At 40.8% G+C, this 20,924-nt stretch overlaps 1 protein-coding gene and 1 non-coding gene across 4 annotated transcripts in view; both read left to right on the top strand.

Moving 5' to 3' along the window:
* The first annotated feature begins 2,515 nt into the window (after window positions 1–2,515).
* LOC146489036 (uncharacterized) overlaps window positions 2,516–20,924 on the top strand; it is a 62,243-nt gene continuing 43,834 nt past the window's right edge. Inside the window, exons 1-13 of one of the 3 annotated variants that reach the window (XM_085105441.1) lie at window positions 2,516–2,855; window positions 7,491–7,787; window positions 9,014–9,177; window positions 9,766–9,953; window positions 10,545–10,862; window positions 13,041–13,169; window positions 13,968–14,246; window positions 15,468–15,848; window positions 16,406–16,546; window positions 17,384–17,509; window positions 17,703–17,813; window positions 18,279–18,398; window positions 18,952–19,059. In XM_085105441.1, coding sequence (XP_084961567.1) covers window positions 2,670–2,855; window positions 7,491–7,787; window positions 9,014–9,177; window positions 9,766–9,953; window positions 10,545–10,862; window positions 13,041–13,169; window positions 13,968–14,246; window positions 15,468–15,848; window positions 16,406–16,546; window positions 17,384–17,509; window positions 17,703–17,813; window positions 18,279–18,398; window positions 18,952–19,059 — 2,548 coding nt within the window. In that variant the 5' untranslated portion in view covers window positions 2,516–2,669. The remainder of the gene's footprint in view (window positions 2,856–7,490; window positions 7,788–9,013; window positions 9,178–9,765; window positions 9,954–10,544; window positions 10,863–13,040; window positions 13,170–13,967; window positions 14,247–15,467; window positions 15,849–16,405; window positions 16,547–17,383; window positions 17,510–17,702; window positions 17,814–18,278; window positions 18,399–18,951; window positions 19,060–20,924) is intronic. The other 2 variants (XM_085105434.1, XM_085105426.1) reach the window with 2 other exon arrangements.
* Trnay-gua (transfer RNA tyrosine (anticodon GUA)) lies at window positions 20,836–20,920 on the top strand. Its single transcript is given in 2 exon segments — window positions 20,836–20,872; window positions 20,885–20,920. It is a non-coding gene; the product is annotated as a tRNA-Tyr (tRNA).

Genomic DNA, 20,924 nt, shown 5'->3' with positions numbered 1-20,924 from the left:
ACCAGAATTTTGAACTGATAAAATTCGGAGCTTGCAACATTAAATTAGCGGTTAGAACAGGATTGTTTTAATTCTCTGGTCTGAAATGGCCAAGTTTCGGTGAAGCGCCGTTTTGAAATTGTCGAACTCCGTGGAAACCTGTTAGATCGGAGAAGACGTCATGTGAGGTCTGTGAGGTCTTCCTTTGAAGTATAGATTAAAAGACACTTTACTAGTCAAGTGACGTTGAGTAGATTCATTCCATCCCCAATGCACACCGGGATTTAGTCTGTAAATAAATCTAAAACTGAAAGCAGAAAGAGAGAGGACCCTGGCAACTCCCAATTTTCACTCCAGTCCCAACTTCACGCAGTCAGTCGAAAAAGATTCCCGCGCCGGTCAGTTTAGATACCCACCACGGGGTTAGCTGAGTGGCTTCAAGGCTATATATAGTGATTGTGCATGGGACTGAGTTTGAACCAAGTGAGGGCACCAATTTTGAGAAAATTTTGTACAAAGTTTGATGGAATTCTCTATTTACCGATTCTCCTAATCGATTAATTATAGGTGGCCTGGGAGGTGGCAGTTATCCCGCATGCGGCTGCATACTCATACTCTTCACAAATGTTGTTGCACAGGCCAAATGACCAGCTTTGAAACTGGTACGCGAATAAGAAGAAATACATTGCAGACATTGCGGCGATGAAAATTAGGGAAATTAAATGGCCATGAACAACAATAATAACATTAGCAATCCAACAATGGACAATAAAAATAACAGTATTAGTAACGATAGCGACAGCGATAACAATAATAATAATGGTGATGATAATGCGACAGAATACTTGGTTCCGGGAGTTTTTTGTAGTCGTTCCCTATCCGAAGGATTTGCTCAAGTGTTACTGATGACCTTGCTCTATATATTGAATCAGTCGGCAGTCGTTCCCTATTTTTCGAAGATTTCATGTCCAAGACGCTATATGACCTACATATATTCAATCGCTCGGCTGAAGGCTTCCTGAGGACGCGGAACACATAGAGCGGGGCAAGAAAATCCTTCGGAGTCCGGCCGGGAGTGAACGGACTGTCCCCTAAAGGGCAAGAACGACTGCAAAAAAGTCCATCTTATCTCATGCAGGGGCCGGAACTAATTTTTTTGGTCAAGGGTTCACAATGATTGAGAAACTATTAAAATATCTATAAAGGTTGGGCCGAAGGGGAGAAAAGACACAATCTGCATGGAAATCAGTCGCTCGCGCACCTGCCACGCAGGTTACCCTCCAAAGAGAGGAAGATCGGAGCCGAACCAACCAGTGAGCGAGCGAGTTTCACGCATAGCACATTTCTCCCTCGAGTACTTACACTGATAGTAGTCACGTTTCAATTTAACTTGCGCATAAACGTGGTTACATGAACCGATACTTGCTACCCAGTTCAAGTTCTATTCTATGATTTATTAAAGCAGCTCAAAACTACGGTGCCTTGCAGTCTGTCTGTTTAATGTAGCTTGATCTTTTGAATCAGGCACGTGCTGTGTGTCGGCAGAACTGAACTCACAGCGGTTTTCGTTACAGGAAGCTCACCGGATATAAAACACTCTGATTCCGATGTTCTCACATCATCGGGACACGTTTTTGGGCGCATTAGCAAATACTATTAGAAAGCGGATTCCAATGGATTATAAACATGTTTATTTTCGACTTGAAAATTCTTATCATCTGCACTGAGAAATCTAAAATTGTAGCCCTTTACTTTTTTGTCAACCTGCCTCAAGTAGAGGCTGATTCGAAACAGTGATGTTTCTGAGTGTTATTTCAAAGTTACCGTAACTGAAGAGGTCCACGCCGTCGTCAGAGTATTTCAAGCCGTTTCACTCTCAAAGATGAAAATCGACTTATTAAATAAGCCGTTTATTAAATGTTGAACTTTTGTCTCACCTCCATTTTTAATAACAAGAGTTTTGAGACCATGAATGAAAATTGTGTAGTTCCAGCGTTTTTTTTTTTTTAATTTTTTTATGACTATCATCCAAATAGGAGGATTCATCCTACGAAGGACTCATCCTCGACAACTGACTACAGAATCCACTTGTGAATTTATCCGATAATTTCAAGAATCTGTGATTCGATTATACAATTCACGATATATCATCCGTAATGGACCCATCAACTTGCCTTTCCCGCTAGCATCAACCGGAAATGGAACGAACGAGAAAGGTGAACAACAGGGAGTGTCGATGAGATTTGATAAGCGTAGAATTCGACGTTTCGGATCAAAGTTTTTCACCTTTCGTCTAATTTGGTGACCGACTCGATAAATATCATTGCAAACGTACCGACAGAAGTCTAGCAAGGTCCTCCATAATCTAAACACGTTTCCAAACACATCAAATCTGTGCTAATCCGACGGCAGGGACTAAAATTTTCCGACGAAATTAATTTCCTTTTGTCCCCTTTGATTTATCTCCGACCTCGTTTGAAATCAGGCGTCAATGTCGTCAATGGACTAATGACTTTTGGATCGTTTGTGTCACGTCACTTTGATTGTCTTTAAAACAATGCCCCTCCTGGGTTTCAGTCAACGCACTACATAATCGATTCAGTGTTCTTTTACACAATCGCCGCGCGCTTTCCTAACACGCTCACCGCTTTATTGGAAAGTCGGAAATTTTGACTAGGGAGCGAAAAATCATGTTCTCTGCCTGGATCTTCCTGCATTTTTTGGCGTTTGCAAGCAGCGTGAGTCTGAAGGACTTCTTTCCCTTTGGTGAAGCAGTCGGTGACGCAAAACTGCCAAACAAGAAGCATGCTTTGGCAAAAGTGTTTAACATAAACGGCACCTACTCCTTTTACAACAAGGGTTACAACGCTCTACAGGTCAGTAAAATTGCATATTTCTATTGCCACTGATCAGCGTTTGGAGTATTCATTACAAATTAAACCAAGGTTATTTTCATTTGATTCTTTGGAATTTTATTCCAAGGTATTTCGAGTAACACCCTTTGGTAAATGTGTTTTGCGGGTTTTGCCTGTTCGTTATCTCGCAAATCGTTTGTTCGGCTAAGTTAAGCTAATCTTTAGTCCAATTGTCCCTTAATATGCCTTAATGATCGCTTGTGTGAAGTTAAATCTGTTTGCTTCTTGGCCATCGCTGTAGGAATAACGAGTCTTTATTGTGCTACAATGTTTAGTGACGAGCTGGTTTGTGTTATTTGCTGAAATACCAATCTGGTGATGCACCAGTCCTTTACTTTGACAAGCCGTCAAAGCTTCTGAGTGCAATTTAAACAAGATAACCCTTTGATACTAAACTAGCTATTTAGCTTTAATTCTCGGCTACTAATTTTTGGTTCTATATGGTCGAGAAGTCACCGTGACTTGTCGTCTTGAATTTACGAGTATCTCAATCGCCAATCAGTCACACGCCACAAAGAACAATTTCGCAAGCAACATAGTTGATAAGTAACATCTTAGCCAGGGACCCTAAGCCATTCGATTAAAATTCCAACGATCCACTGTTTATCTTTTTTATGAGTAATTCAGCTAAATCGCTGTATGTTTTCTGAAGAATTCCACGGCTCAGAAGTTGACAGATTTGATGTTATCGCTAAAAGCAACTTTTTTTTTATCAGAGTGAAGAATTTAAGATATCTTCCGCGAACGCGACGTTTCCTAAAAGCTGACTTGTTTTGTTTTGGCGGTGGGTGGCCTGTTTTAACGGAAATGCGGCTTACCGATCATAGGTGGTTCTGTTTGATATCCTCCTCGAAGCAAAACATACAAAACTGTTTTCGCTTTTTCATAACTTCCGATCTCCTTCAGTTCAAAGGAAATAACTGACAAATATTTAACTATTATAATGCGACCAGGGTTTTGTTTCGCTTGATATAAAGCGTTTCACTATTCTGGAGAGGCAAAATCAAATTATGTCCATCACGTAAGCTATTAAAAAATAATTTGGTAATTTGAATGCTTGAGGTATGGTCTAGGATGTGGTCTATACAGTGAAATGCACGTCTACAATTATAATGAAGCTAGATGCTTCTGGCAGTATTCTCAAGGCAGGCTATGTTGCGCTCTATGTAATGCTAAAATCCCTTCCCACCCCTCCTCAACTTTTTGGTATATAAGAAAATTGAGGCTTCTCCCACATGCTTACCTCTCTTGCACCTCACCTGATGCATTTTTGATCTTATACTGTATCATTCGGCCGAGCTAAAACGGCTATGAAGTTTAGACATTGGTCTGAAAACGTGTATTGGAATTAGGGCCAGGATTAGTGGAGAACCGACGGAACACCTCCAACCCCCTCACCCTAGGTACAACCTGTAGTACCATATGGTACTCGCATACACACTGGTTGCGCCGTTTGCTACGAAAAGCCTCAAATATGAGCCCCGCCTTTTCTTAGACCAGTCTTGCACTGCACGAGACGCTTATTTCGCTTTTTGAATAAGATTTGCTTGAATAGGTAGCTCAGGAACGAAGTACTGTATTTCCTGCATTATAAACCGAAGGCTGGGGGAAGGAGTGGGGCTTCGGGGAAAGGGGGGAGGGAAGGTTGGATAAGAGGTGCAGACTGGGACTCTCTATCCTAACTCTATTTGGGAAGGCCTTTACTAATAGATAATTTTAGAAAGTAATTTTGTTAACTCTTTCAGTTATGATTAAATCAGACCAGTTACAAAAAGAAACCCGATCGATAATTTGAAAGATGAAATTAAATACGCCGTTCGTTCATGTTGAAAAGCCATTTGCAGTGCAAATTAGTTGTGTGTTGTTTTATCTCTTGCGGAAATGGGGTCTTGTAAACAATCGGGGTTGTGTTTGTTTCAGTTTACCCTTAGGTTAAAACACTAGACGTTTATTTGCACTCTAGAGCCGTGGGAAGCAAATGTGTTTTTCTAACGCCATAAAATATGCAAAAGATTCCAAACAGGAGACAAGAGGAAAACACTTGTTTCGTTTATTTATAAAATACTTAACCATGGCATTTTTCGTTTTCAAAAATGTTTCTCACTTTGTTTTGATTTCTTAACAACCCAAATATCTGAGCGGAAAATGTAAATCACTGCAACATTTTTGCTCAACACGCATTTTCTTTAAGTTACAATTGATCTAAATCTCAGCTTTTGATATATTAAAGCCACAGGGTAATTAAGGTGGTTCTTAGGTTTCTTAACGCCATTTATGGCCTCTGCCGTTCCGAAAATTCAGTAGATTACGGGGAAAAGTGCTGTGTGCCTAAAGGTCAGCCCCAAGTTGTTCAAAGAGGGGATAACTTTATCCAGCGGATACTAAAAATGTTTTGGTTGGAGTACATTTTATCCGTTGGATAGCGATTTATCCATCGGATAGAGTTATCCGCCTTTGAACAATGAGGCCGGGACTGAGAAGACGCGCGAACGTTTCAAAGCGGGTTTTGTTTAGTGTGGGGACGTGACAAAATTCGTTTTTGAACTTTTTCCAAATGAGTCTATGACGTGCCCTGCTTTCTGCGATCAGCTGACGTACCACAGGTATCCCAAGCTGTATGAGCGTTAAAATAAAGACCTTTGTTTTGACCTTTGTAATTTGAGTGTCACGATGAGTGTTACGCAATGGCGTAAATTATAAGGGTTTGTATGGGAATTTACGAACGTGTTTTGGAATCAAAAATAAAGGGCATGAATTGGAAAAAAATGGCTTACCTTGTCTCCTTGGTATCTTGCCAGTGTTTGTGTGCCGTATTTTGGCCATTTCAGCGCGATTTAGTGGGTTTTAGGTTTGCCGATTTCCTCTCCATATATAATCTCCCCAAGGTAGGTTACTGCAACGCGAGGCTCGGCAGATCTCCGAATAATAAAACAGGGGAGATTATATATGGAGAGGAAATCGGCAAACCTAAAACCCACTAAATCGCGCTGAAATGGCCAAAATACGGCACACAAACACTGGCAAGATACCGAGGAGACAAGGTAAGCCATTTTTTTCCAATTCATGCCCTTTATTTTCGATTCCAAAACACGTTCGTAAATTCCCATACAAACCCTTATAATTTACGCCATTGCGTAACACTCATCGTGACACTCAAATTACAAAGGTCAAAACAAAGGTCTTTATTTTAATGCTCATACAGCTTGGGATACCTGTGGACGTACGCGCTACGATTTGTGGGCTTGATTTGTCGTCTTGCTCATGGCCTGCGTAGCTGGCGGTATTGTAGGCGCGCGCGATATAAAGTTTTTCCCCACTCTCCTCGCGGCTTCGCCGCTCGCTTCTGGAGGCTCCGCCGCCAAAACTTGGTTTCGCGCGCGTGTACAATACCGCCAGCTACGCAGGCTATCTTGCTCACACAGTATAGCTCATTAAATCCATCACTCATCACTGATAGATGAGCTTGAGAAACTGGTGCCTTGAGAGTCGGTGGGGAGCCTCACACGATTTAGTCATGCCGAGAGGTATCCATGACAACCTTGCGATCGGGAACCACCCGACCGGCAGCTTCCCGGCACCGTCACGCTTAAAATTCAGTGTGAAAAAAAAAAATTGCCTTACCCAATACTTACCTGGAATCCCCTAGCCACAATATGGGTGGGTGCGATGGGGCAAGAACCGCAAAGATTCGCTCACAGCAAATGATCTGCGACCATCAGCTAATTTTGCAAGCCAAATATATTGCACAACAAGAACCCGCCCTGTCAAGACATATGGACCGCCCCACAGATCACGTACTGTCATCGACAAGGCCGCTGATCGCATTGGCTCAAGCCTAACTTTGCCTAAATTATTATTTATTATATTAACACGTCTGCCCGATTACCCATAGGATGGTCTGACGATCGGCCTAGTTTACGATTTTCTGAATCGAGTCGATTTAATTTTCGAGAATTGGTTTTAAATCATATATCAAAATACACGCGACAAATCGGAACAATAAACCTCTCCATTTATTGGCTCCCTAGACCTCAGAGCAGGCGCCGCTCTTTCTTCAATAGAATTGAAACGCGGGGCGCGCAAGTTTGCAGAGTCGATACCTTGAGATTCGTCTGCCATCAACTCCTGCGTCACCGTTTTACCCAGAAAATCATCGTTTGCTTTTCTGATCAACTTCTGTAGCTTTGGAGGAACGAGGTGAAAAGAGGTGGAGAGGCGACCAGAACGAAAATTATTTGGGGTAACTACGCATTTTCAGAGACAATTACAAACACATAAGATTATTATATGGGTTTTTATGTCAAGAGCATTTGCAAAGACCTGCTTTTCCTACATAGTCACAAAACGCGCAAAAATATCTTTGTATTACTAGGCACCCATATTTCACGGACCATCCCTAGATACATACGCAGTAGCAAAAAGAGATACCGCCCTTAATTGAGGGACTAGAACAGTAGTTATGTGGACAAAATTTTGGAACTTTGCTCACTGTCCGTTTAGTAAAGGGTCTCCACTTAATCCACCTAGAATTGAGCGCTTATGCCTGCATAAGCTGAGCATGATTTTTCATAATCCGACACCTGTGTTTTATTTAAGGTGCACGGCGAAGGACTAATCACGCTTGGAAAAGAGAAGTTTTCCCGTACTGCGTTGCGACATAGAAAGTTTCCATTCCCTCCGAGTACGCCGTCTATCGCAGCGTTCTACGCACCCATTGAAGTTAAAAACTTTAGTGAGGTATTCTACAGAGAAACAAGAAATCAGACTATAGTAAAATTGGCAACGGACCAAGTCAGAGGAAGTTTTGTCAGAGAGAATGACTTTGAGGCGACAGAAATCTTCATCGTCACGTGGAATAACGTCATTCACGAAGATGGCAGATTTCCTAACAAGGTAACGTGCACGATTAACAGGTTGTTTTGCCAGCCGTTATTTTGTTGGTGCGAACTATAAAGCGTTTTTGCCGCGTTAGTGAAATGTGATCCGTGAGTCAAGTCATACTTGTAAGCAACTCTGCCTTCGTGCGAAATGAGGCAAAATGGGATTGGTGAAATTGAAAAGGGGACATGTGTAGTTTCCTCTTTCTGTATCGGTGCCAAGCTCACCGCCCGTGTTCTTGACCGTTCTGTTCTCCATTTTTAATCCTGTCCACGGCTTATCTCAACCACGATTTTCCTCAAATGTTGTACGTAATAACATATCTTGAAACGCCAGGTTAACAGTTAAGAACAGCTAAGCTTAACAGTACATAGGTTAATATTGCGGTAAACTCATTTTTGGAAGAATGTTTGTGTCTGGGATTTTGGCGGGAAAATTATTTTAGGGAGTCTTAACCCTAAGCCTCAACTTTAAAGCACTAGCCTTGGTAACAATTATACAAGTAGATAGTTCGGTATCTTCAATACAATTAAATCCACACTTACCATACCAGAAACTCCCATGCCTTCCGTCTACCCTATTGTCGAATTAACATTAAGAAATTTTCTGTCCTTTTCGAAGGCCCCAAGTTTTATAGTTCGCTTGGCAATGGAATCTTCAAATCAAGTTCTATTTGTTCTTTTAAAAAATCTCTTAAGACTAAAATTATTAGTGAGTGACTATGAATAATATAAAATCTGCTAGCGTATCTTTTAGTTTTCCCGGCTATTTGCTATCGACTTTACGCCACGTCATTTTCTCAGCGCCATGCCATAATATAATTTATACTTAGTTTGACGACGCCTAATCAGATATAAGCTTTATCGTTTCTTTTAGGCCTTCTCTCCACTTTTCCTTAGACTGCAAGCAGTCCCTTTCTGGATAGTCGAGAGGTCTTTCGAAACAGCCGAGCGCGAAAAAACTGGAGCGAACGAGTCGAGCGGTCGCGCGAAATAGCCGAGCGCGAAAAAAACTGGAGCGAACAAGTGGAGGGGGTCTCTTCTCGTTTATTTCTCCTCGCTCCAGTCTCGCTGCGCTGTAAGCGCACCCTCTCGACTAACGAGAAAGGGACTGCTTTCAGTCTAACTTTTCCTCTACATTTTAATACACGTAATTATTTGTCTCGTATTGTAACTTGTTTTGTGTGGCAAAATAAATAGAAATGTCAAATATAAAAAGGCGTAAGTTATTATTTCCTCTAGATGAACACTTTTCAAATAGTCCTAATAACAGATGGCAGGAGCACGTTCAGTTTATTCAACTACAAAGATGATGGCTTGCAGTGGATCAAGGGATACCATGTCCGGTATCAGGGGAGAAGACTTTTCGATGCGCAAGTTGGCTTTAGCGCTGGGGACCAAGTCAGGTAAACAGTGTTTCGTTTTGTTTAAAAAATAATGATTTTAAGCGATGACCGTAGGAAATAACATAATTTCTTACACGAATCTTCCTGCATGGATTACTTCCCTGGATGGATATGGATAGGCTGATATTAATACGAATGCCCGAGTGGTAAGAGCACTCTCTTCCCAGCTGTGTAGCCCGAGTTCGATTTCCGGACTCGGCGTCATATGTGGGTTGAGTTTGGTGCTGGTTCTTGTCCTTGCTCAGAGAGGTTTTTCTCTTGGTACTCCGGTTTCCCCGTCAAAAAACCAACACTTTTAAAATTCCAATTCGATCTGGAAAGTGTCCCCAATTAGTGCTCTGTGCGAAATACATTGAAACGTAGGAAACTTTATCGCCTCTGCACGCATTGCATGTCTATGTTTCCTTGCTATTAATTAACAACCAATTCGCGAGCATGCGTAGTAAGCAGTGAGGACTAGAGATATTTTAGGCGCAGTATAGGAGACGCGACAGTTGCGCCCTATTTGTATTGCGCCCTATGTAAACTATATTTTAAAACACCTTTTCAGTTCATATTTGCCTACCATGTCCACTTTGTGTCTACCAGATATTACCTATTACCCGGTTCAGGAACTAGAGATTTAAGGCTTCTCTCTACTAAGTCTAACATGATGTCCCCTGGACAATGGATGTTCAAGGTAGGATGGCCAAAGATGGGCCCTTTAAACGTGGAAGCTGCTGACAGCTTTCTTCAAAAGGATTCCGAAAGGCCACTTGACTTCATTGTAGATCAGTGTAAGTATCACGAGTGATAAGAGTACATGTATGTTTCAAGCTTTGTTTTTGCAGGGTAGAGTGGGTGGGGTGTGTCTATCGTAACTCGAAGTACAATAATATACTCCTCGCTGTCTAGCGTCTGAAACGCTAAGAAACAAGAAATAGTTTAAGAATTAAATTACCACCCAACACAGGGATGCTAGAAATTTACGGCGTAATCGTCATTCCCTCGTCATCTTCTTCTAAATTCACCCCAGTCTTCCCAAAAACGTGGGGCCACTTTTCAAACGCGCTTACACGTCTGCGAGTTGTGAAAAATTGTCCCTTGTGCACTTCCGAAATTGCTTATTATTCGTTTTCTTTGGGTATAACAAATTTTCGAGAGAGGAAAAACACAGCAAGAGTCGTATATTTTTCACAAGCACTTCACGTCTCTCAGTGGCATGGGGAGTCAATTAAAATGCCTGGTCAGAATCTCAGCGACAAAGTCATGAATTTGACCCACGTTTGGCATCCAGAAATACAGTATTGAATTTACTTTTCATGTTGGTAAAAACCAAAATAAAGAAACCATAGTTTATTTTTGGTGTTGTCCTTTGTTATTTGCAGACTTCAACGGTTGTTTTAAAGTGCATGGCTACCTCTCTGCCAACACCAGCAAAATATGGCAGGATGTCAGTATTCGCTCGTGTATGATACTCTGTCACGAGAGAAACTATAGATATGCCGCCCTTCATGATGGCAGCCAGTGCGCATGCCTGAATGAACCGGAGTACACGAGGCTCGAGAAATTGTCAAAAGAGGCATGCGACGTTCTATGCACCGTAAATGACGAGGAGTTTTGTGGTGGCAGGTACGCTGCTTCTGTGTTTTGGGCTGTTGGTAACTCTGTCTTGTCCGCTGACGAAAGAGCTGCGGGATTGAATGGTAAGGTGGATTTTCTTTCACTCTACGATGATTATGCAACAAACGAGAGACTAGTATGGTTCTTGTTAGTTTGACATCTGTTCTATTACCGTTTGAGTAAAAACATCAAACCCGAACATTATTATTAATAATTATTAAGATTATTATCCGATTATTAGCATTATTTGGGTTCGTCACGTAAGGGGGGGGGGGGGGGGGGGGTGACGAGCCCAATGAACGTCTGCTGCGTAGTATGCTAGAAGATTATTGGTTAGATATAAACGAAGGACCATGAAAACTACCAACAAATCATGGGAAAATCATGTCCCTAGTATGACTTAAATCGTTCTAGGTTCATTTTCTTTATGGTAGTGTTTTGTGTCGCAGAATTTCTGCGTTTTCTAAAAAAGTTGGTGTCCTAGTAGTAGCGAGCATGAAATAGTAAGCAGATGACAGCTTTCGCAAGAAAAAAAAAAGTGTTCACTGGCTGCAGTGAAGCGATAACGGAAACTTCATTGGTAAAAATCTCTACATAATCGCCACTACTTTACTTAACTTTACATTCCAGAAACAATCAAATTTGAAAATCGCCATTTTGTAAGGTGGTTGGAAAAAAGGTGCCGTAACGCAAGGACCATTTAAGTGCATGGTCACAGTTAAAGTTTTGTTCGCGGCTGGAAAGTGGGGGATTGCTCATCCCCTCCCCCCTCTCCACCACCCCATCCCCCTCCCCATTTACTGAAAAGATAAAATCACCTTGTTTGGCGAAACTAGCATTAAAGCATCGCCCGATAATTTTCAGTTGTTGGATTCGGCTGTTCAGATTTCACCCACATAGTAGCACAATAGGTAATTACTTGGGCTTCTCAAAGGGAGACCAAGTTGAAAATTGCCCTTCGTTTTTTTGTTTTGTTTTTCTTTTGTTTTCTTCATTCAGTCACAAATCGCCGTCTGGGCCTTAAAACGCATGCGCAGGTAATCTTGTCGCTGCATGAGTTTGCATGGGTCGGCCATTTTTTAGTCGACGATTTTCGCGTTTTCCGAAGGAAAACACAACTTTTCGAAATAGTACATCGAAAGAAGAACTACTTAGGAATACTCAACAGTTTCTATAGCGGAAATCCGAGAAATAACGGCGAAGAAACTGTGCTTCGAGTACAAATTGTTGTTTTATCCAGGCGACGAGTTAGCGGAGCGCGGACATCTCAAATCCTTATTCAGGCCACAGACTTTCTACCAAATTTTTTGTACTTCTGGGAATTCAACGGCTGAAAAATTACAGGTTTGATCGTAAATTTGTACTGAAATACTATTTTAATTGACCGATTCTTTATATTCTGAACAGTTTTAGCGAAAATTTGAAAAACGTGCCACGCTCGGGTTGATAAATTCGCTTCGAAATGGACTGATAGTTCCTTCAAATCGCTTTCGCGTCTCTCGTCTCGCATTTATAATTATAAGCGTTTCTTTCTTAGGCGTAAACAAAGACTTTTCTGAATAAATTTTTCCTTTAGGAAAGCATTCTGTCTGTTTTTCTCTCTATTTTAATTGCCAAAACGTGACAACTTCGTAATCTTGCGTAAACAAACGCATGCACTGGAGACGGATCAAATTTCGCCCATGTGACGCGAGGACAAATTTCATCGATTAATGGGTGAAAGATACTGACAAAAAGAAATTCCCACGAAACACCAATTTCAATCAGAATTCCCTTATTTCAAAAAACAAAAACTTTTGCGAGGGGGGGCGGGGGGGGGATGAAGCCAACACAAGATATCCCTGCCCACTTTGCTAAATCCTGTAGGCCAGATAGATGCACACATAGGTTGAAAGCTCGGAGTTTACTGTCAGAACCTTTATTAGATTCTAAAATTTATTACTTAATCGGTCAGTGTAAAACGCAGACTACAGACCGGGCGTAAAAAACGGACAGAGGGTACAATTTACACCAGGAAGATACATTGCTTACAATATACTTGCTTGTACTATGCTGTAAAACAATCGACAAATGACAACTGATCAGAGATTTTATCATGTCAACTTTCTGGCGTTTACAGCTGGATATGCCAGGAAAGAAGCCCAAGTTCACGCACATATGCGTCTTGTTTATTTATTTTTTATGGATTTTTTTTCGCGGACAATGCTTAAGTTACCTGTCTATTAAAAATTTACCGGGAAATCCATGTTATGTTTCTTTAGATGTGGACGAGTGCGACAGCGGTGTCTCCCAGTGTCATTCACATGCGTCATGTAAGAACACAGCACCAGGGTACTGCTGCGATTGCAACGAAGGTTACTATGGAAACGGAGTGGTTTGTGAGAGAGAAGGTTAGTAAAGATACTGTGCATTAATAATGGTAACGATAATAATAATAATAATAATAATAATAATAATAATAATAATAATAATAATAATAACAATAATAATAATAATAAATTTATATAGCGCCAATACTAAAAGGTATTCAAAAGCGTTTTTGCATTCTGTATTAATCATAAATTAAAAGCTTTCCTAAAAAAGAAATGTTTTCAGTTGTTTTCTAAAATGGCGAGACTGCTACTGGTTCTGATTGATAATGGCAGCGAGTTCTATAAGACAGGATCAGCATGAACGAAGGCGCGATTCTCAAGTGTAGAGCAGAAGACATTGTTTGCACGAGCAAAGAGTATAGTTAGAAGCTGGTGTCGGAGTCTTTGCTGTAAAGTGGACTTTGGTTGTTTAACGACTTGTAAACAAAAAGGAGGTTTTTATAATATTGTAAGCGTAAAATAAGTGAAGTTGTGTAAATTCTATGAAGAAGTGCCGACAGTCAAAGCTTTCAACATAACGTTGTGGAGTCGTCAAATCCGCACGTAAACGTTCAATTAACTCCCTCCTCCCCCTCTTCCAACTCTAATAAGTGTACACATCATTGAGAAATCAGATTTTTTAATAACCAAGACTACATTCACCCCGATGACTATAATTTAGCTGGTTTGTTACCGTTTTTGTTGCTGTTTTTGGAGAAGGATGGACTGAAAAGGAGAGAAAAACATTCCCTCTCCCTCGTAGTGCTAGTAATTAGTGGTAACATTGTACACATATGTATACCACATTAATAGAATGTCTATTTTTCAACAAAATAGGAACAACCCTTCGTTTGATCGGAAGGCTATTCGGCAACATCAATGGAATCAACCTGCCTTCACTTCTTCTGGATGTGATCGCGCTTACCAAAGATGGTCGTGTATATGTGGTAATCAGGAGCCCTCCGGCTGGCCTTGAGCATTCTCTAAAGATTCTCGCGCCGTTTGCTAATCTGGTGGGCTGGATGCTTGGTTTAAGGGAGGCAAAAGGTGTTCCCAATGGGTTAAGTGTCATCGGAAACAGGTTCACAAGAAGTGCGGTGGTTTCCTTCGACTCAGGTAAGTTTTATTGTTAGCGTAGTGAAGTAACACTGTATAATATAACAAATATCGTATGCGTCACGTGTATGGAGGCATTTTCTGACGTATAAGCACGGTAAAACGACTTGTATATGTTTGATTTCTACATTTATGGCACTGGTCATAACAAGTTTGTTCGAAGAGGACCCACCTTGTCTGGGGTAGGGGGGTTATCGAAGACACCACCTGTCTCGTGAACATTACCGACGAAATTTTATTGGCTTTAAAACTTGAGTTGACACAGAAAGATTCAACTAGCTAGAGTCAGCATTGCTAGATAAAACAAGAAAAGGGAGGTTTTAATCTCAGGTCATTTTTTGCTGCTGGATAGAGGGGTGACTATGCAATAAAGACACCATCTTTTGAGGTTGAGGAAGGGGGATGCAGGCAGAGACGACCATCTATCTTGGGGTTTGGTGGGTCCTGTTTGAGTATAGTAGTTTTGACCACTTCTCTAATGTATACTTTCTTGGTAGACCATGCCCTATACTGATCATTATACGGACCTTTTACGTCATGCCACGGACGTCTTTACGTTTTCCAGTACGACATTGTGTACTGACTGTGTACGACTGAGTAAGGGACCGTTTACCGGTAATTTCATGCATTTTAGGAATCCCCATGTCACAATAAGAAACATATGACTTTGCGCACAGCAGCCAGATGCTAAAATTCACGGAGAATTCTGGCAAGCTAGATTATTTACTACATTTATTTGTGACAGGCATCTTGGCTTACTGTTAGGGTAACATGGTCGAGGGCAGGGTAATAAATGGCGATGAATTTACCAGCTTTAATCATCTCTTTCTGTCGAAATTATCCTGCTTTTGTGTATTACACTTTCGCCTGCTAATCCATGAATTTTTCAAAGTCCCCGGCCGTTTTTTTCGGGTTTTGGGAGCTTGTTTGCTAATTTTCCTTTTTGATAATAACTTCGTAAATTGCCGTCAATTTTCGGATGTCGTTAGGAGTTATTTGGTAAGCACTGGATTGCCTTAGGATAGAAAACCAGAAAAGATAGAAAGGTTACTTTCGGAAACCCTCAACATTTCCCATCAGTAAATTTTTAGCACTCTTGTAAACGGAAAGTCTCACTTGAGCTTTTTTTTTTTTTTTTCAGTACAACATGGCACACCTTGAGATAAGGTCAAACTAAAAGAGTTAAGCTAATAGTAAATAACGTGTTCTGTTACCTCACAGGAGAGGAACTCAAATTAAAGCAGAAGTTCACAGGAAAAGACGCAAGTGGCCGTTTCATTTCCGTGGAAACTACAGTCAACGGAACAATGCCCAGCATTAGCCCTGATTCCAACGTTAGGATTAATTCTTTTAAAGAGGTTTATCGACGCGAGGACCCCGGTAGGGTGGAGTCGGATGGATCAGTCACCTTTGAAGTTAACGGTGAAGCAAACGGGTTCTCGGTGCTGCAGAATATCGCATACGAGGAACAGAGGGGATGTGATGTTGGCTTCTATAGTTTTGATGTCGAATCCCGGATTTTGTTATCCAAGTATGATGCAAAGCAGAACTACTCTGGGATAGCCATCAGATCTTTTATCGTCAACGCCTCTACACCAGACAGTGAGTACATTCTGATTGTTTAAAGACAATCGGTACAAATCATAAGACGCCCAGTGCCTTCCTAACCGTTTTGGCGTACGTCCCGTCGAGTCTTGCCTCTTGCTCGGTGGTGACGGTCCATATGCCTCTGCTACTCTTCTCTAAGGGCTGGACAAATTGTACTAAAGCTAGCGTATTAGGTGTTTGCTGGTATTATCACATATGCTTTATCTCCCTTGCACAGTTATTTTGAAATTCATTGATTTTGCAGATGGTATGATCCCCAAGCTCGAGCGAATAAATCACCAAGCCAACTAAAATTGCCCATCGCCCGTTCCTCTGAGAGCAAACAGAGCAGAGGCAAGTTGTTCGAAGACCGATTATCACTATTCCTTTGTTATCTTTGGACAAATCCTATAAGTTGTTATCGTAATTAACCTCAATTAGTGATAATCGCGCTTTGAGCAACCCCGCCCAGACGGACAGGAAATCCCATGTAAAAAGGAGGCTTCGTGACACAACATAAAACAATACGCAGATAGCGGAATTTTTACAGAAAATTTTGTGTCGTTTCTTAGCTCAAGGACAGCAAGGCAATGGTAATCCCTGTGGCCCTGAAAAGCTAACTTGCCACTCCAAAGCAAGCTGTGTGAACGACCTGGGAACAGAGCAATGCCGCTGTAACGACGGTTACCAAGGAGACGGTACCAAATGTGAAGGTATGGATATGGTACGATATGATATGATACTTTTAGATAATACAACTTAAAATTCCATTTTAATTTATTGCGATTTCTAGACAAGAGCGAACTCAAATAACTTTGCAAGGATTCAAACAATAACCCTAGGGATTCATAACGGTACCTTGGCACGTAGCAGCGTCATGATACTTAGAGTGAAATGTGCATCTCAGAATATTACTTCCTCTGTCCTGAGAATCTCAATGTTTCTGGAGACGAAGTCGAGGGAAACGTTGAGATTCGAGGGGAACAAAATTCAACTGGTTTCACAAAAGATCAGTGATGTAGCGAAGCAAAGGTTTTTTTCAGATACAGCATTGGAAGCAAATTATCAGTTTATTGACAAACAAAGGGTTTAGGTGCGTAAGACAGTCTTAAAACTATTACTGAAATTTAAAGCACAAGCCGCGAACTACTTCCATAAATGTAGACAAGGTAATCTTTCCCCAGTTGCCTAATTCTGAAATCTTTACTTTCACTCAAGCGTGGAACAGATTAAATCAAGCAGGCGTTGCTTGGAAAAAGAAGACTTTGAAATACGCGCAAACAATCTAGACCATAATAAGGCCATCGTCAGTCATGCTCTGTTTGCGTGCAACAGTGGTCAACATTCTCTAATAACAATATATCTATATATCAGTATCAGCCATTTTAGTGTTTGCAATATATATAATGCACCATCATGGACTTTTGGTGGGGAGCAGATATCATGTAACCATGAACTAATGGAGGAATGCATGAGCTGCTGCGGCAAAACCTCCAGCTATATAACAATCCTTATCAGCAATTCAATTGTCATGTTTCTCTCGCCGTCAGATGTGGATGAATGCCGATTGAATTTGGCGGGATGTAGCTCCAATGCCGATTGCGTAAACGCCGAGGGCTCATACTCTTGCAAATGCCTCAGCGGTTTCACTGGTGACGGCTTTGTTTGCAGAAAAGGTCAGTTGAAAACGAAAAGGTACCGTTTGTGAGTTCAAATTGTAGGATAGCTCATCAGACAGCGTAGCGAGTTTAAAATATTTATTGTTGCGTATATTATTCTACCACTCCACCGTCACAACCATCACCACCATCATCACCATCCCCAATACGTTGCGTTAATCTGCTTCAAAATGACTCTTCGTTTCTACAGCCTCTCGCTGTTCCCAAGAATGTGACGCAGATGCAAAGTGTACGGAAAATTCTGGCAGCTGGCAATGTGTATGTAATCCGGGTTTCAGTGGAGATGGACTGGACTGCGAACGTAAGTTCAAATTTTTCAAATTCAAGACTCGTCTGTACAAGATTGTACTGTAAAAATGTCATTTTTCTAAGCATTCCATTAGTATAAAAAAAAGAAACAGCGTAAATGAACAACAACGCCGCACTGTAGTACATTCTGTATTGCTTTGTTAAAATGGCCACTGACTTTGTAATTTGACCACAGGTTTGGAGATTAAAACTTCCGCCCAGGAGTTGTTGTTTTATTGGGATGAGATAAGGAGGTCTATGTATTGAAGACTCGTTTTAAACTTTTTGTGGCCCTACTCCCTCATTCCAATTCTGTTAATTGGTGCGAAGGAGGTGGGCTTGCTATCAAACGCTTGCAAAATATCTGGAAGGGAAGTTAAATACCTAGTCGCAACATGCAACTGAACAGCGAGTTTGCTGCGTTGCTTTGGCTGCTGTTGTTCTTGAATTGTTTGTTTGTTTGTTTTCTCATTTACAGCGGATGGTACTTGTGCTGGTGTACGTTGCAGTGAACATGGGCAATGCCTATATGGCGATGACAACTCGAGAAGATGTGTATGTAACGAGGGATATCAAGGCGATGGACAAAATTGCGCTCGTATGTACTTAACTCACCATTAGCGTCACATCGCTGTTTTTTTTTTTTTTTTTTTAATTGGCAAAATGAAGAAATCGCATGCTCTGGAATAAAAAAAAATGTATGCACATTGTACTTAGAATTTGTGTCATCCAAGAATCGGAAACACCAGAAAGTAAGCCTAACATTTTACAAGTTGTATTTCAACCCAGTCCATCTATGCCCAAGACAACCATTGACAGTTTTAGTACACTAGTACTGTAATTTATAAAAAAGCAGCACCATTTAAAAGTGGCAGGTGTCTGTTGAAAGAAAAACGATTTAGGCTTTTTAAAATTATACCACCACTTTTGTCACCATGATACTATTTATCACTATTTTATCGACCACTACCGTTTATCATAATTAGCATTTTTGTCTACTTATTATAAATTCAACTTAACTGACTGAAGATGACAGAAGTCTCTGTCGAAAGTTAAAGGTTTTGTCGTTTTCTTTAAACTTTAAACCACTTCTCTTGTTTTACATTTCCCATTTAATTTGCTTTCTTGATTACTTTGCTATCCTTTCTCAGCACGTGACAAATGCGAAGGCGTGACTTGTGGACGCAATGCTACTTGTGGTGCCACGGGGAAGTGCTCATGTGACCAAGGTTTCCAGGGAGATGGACAGCGTTGTGAAGGTACGAGGATAGATTTTTGCAACACTGAACTAAAAAGAAAGAAACCTTCCGTAGAATATATACAAAAAAGAGTCGTCGGTGATACCGTAATGGAGGCTTGGAATTTTGATTTTAATTGTCATAAAATTTGATGAGATTTTGCTTTGAATTTCTCCAATTATTGCCAATGATTTAGAACCTGCATGCTGAAACACCATGTTTCGTCCTATTTAAGGCACCGAGAAGTTAGTTGAAAACGAGGCATCGCCGAGCCTTTAAAATCAAGGTGTTTAGAAATTAGATGAAACACCGTTTCGAGTGTTTTGTGTAGCTTGTCAATCTGTTAATGATTTTTTGGAAAATTTTAAAACAATGGTTCACCAAATTTCTTGATAGTTAAAAACACATTTGGAAACCTCCTTCACGGTAGTGATTTCCTTTGTTTCTCTTCATAAATTATTAATGATTTGAGATGGATAATGGTGGACGTATCTGTGATTTAGAACAGGACTCTCTAGATGACTCACTAATATTAAGCGACCGAGCTGTTATCTCCTTGAGCGACGTGGTAGCACAACACCGCCTCATCTATTAGATCCACTGGCTTATCTCAAGAGTGCATTTATCCACCGCACTAGCTTTCAAGTTATCTCAATTTGCCAAGATGAACACTCCAACTAAAGTGTATTATCTTTTAAGATAAGAAAATCTGGTAGTGCTACATGTATCGCACGCAATGCGCCTAATTAGGCGCTGTTTTATTTCAGCAAGGAGTTTTTCCCCAAATCCGATTACGTTGTTCTAATTTGTCACAGTCAGTTATCAGATTCCGCGATGTCGCCGGCATCTTAAGGACTTGAGTGCTCGCCCTGCAAAGCGTGTGGCTCTCTGAATAATTACAGATGTACGTGCACGATGTCCGCACGAAAATCTATGATCCTCGGTTTTGTAACCAAATTAAACCGATTAATTCTGTACCAATCGGGTACAGAACGGAAACTGCCCAAAAAGTTGCAAATAGTTAATTTGTCAATTCTGCCGTCCGCTAGAATTGCACATTCGCTTCACTGTGCTTTGTTCCTCTTTTCTTTCTCACCTCACTCGTGTTCCAATTTTCCGTGGGTTATGAACCCCCACGGTTTACCGTCTAAACAAACAAACAAACAAACAAACAAAAGAAAGGGAAAGAAATTCGCAGTGTTCTGTTTTAATTTTCGTCTATTCCAATCCTTGACGCTTTATCCTGTTCTAAGTACACAGTGTTATCTCTTAAGATAAGACAATCTGGTATTATGACAATTATCACATGCAATACATTTTGCACAGAATTGTTATAATTTCTGATAATTAAAACTTTAGATACCTCATGGGAACTTTTTTGCCACCTTTTTTGTATGCTGTTTCGTGGTTATAATACAAACTTCAGACCCGCATCAAAATACTGCACTCTTTTGCACCTCAGTTCTAAAAAGTGCCCCACCTCTGTTTTTTGAGACAGTGTTGAAGGCTAACGTAAACCGTTTTAGAAACTTGACCTTTTAAGCATTAAGGACACCCGCTCGTGACTTGATGACAAAAACACTTGCCCCTTTGTTACGCAAATGCACTATTCCCCACATCTTCTCACTGTAAAGTATATTTTTTACACGAATTTGAATCTCCTGACTCGAAATTTCCAGGGCTGCATTTCTATCAACGGATGGCTCTTGTGTAGCCATTCGAAATGCGATTTGCAAAGAAACAATCCCATAAAATAATGGACTAATGACTTACTTCAATTACCGATGACTGACTATTCCTTCGATAGCTCAGTTGGTAGAGCGGAGGACTGTAGTGAAACCATGAAATCCTTAGGTCGCTGGTTCGAATCCGGCTCGAAGGAACTC

Source organism: Pavona decussata, unplaced genomic scaffold, assembly GCF_977016875.1.
Source record: "Pavona decussata unplaced genomic scaffold, jaPavDecu1.1 SCAFFOLD_6, whole genome shotgun sequence".
In the NCBI taxonomy this organism is placed as follows: domain Eukaryota; kingdom Metazoa; phylum Cnidaria; class Anthozoa; order Scleractinia; family Agariciidae; genus Pavona; species Pavona decussata.
This window is presented reverse-complemented; position numbering and strand designations above follow the sequence as displayed.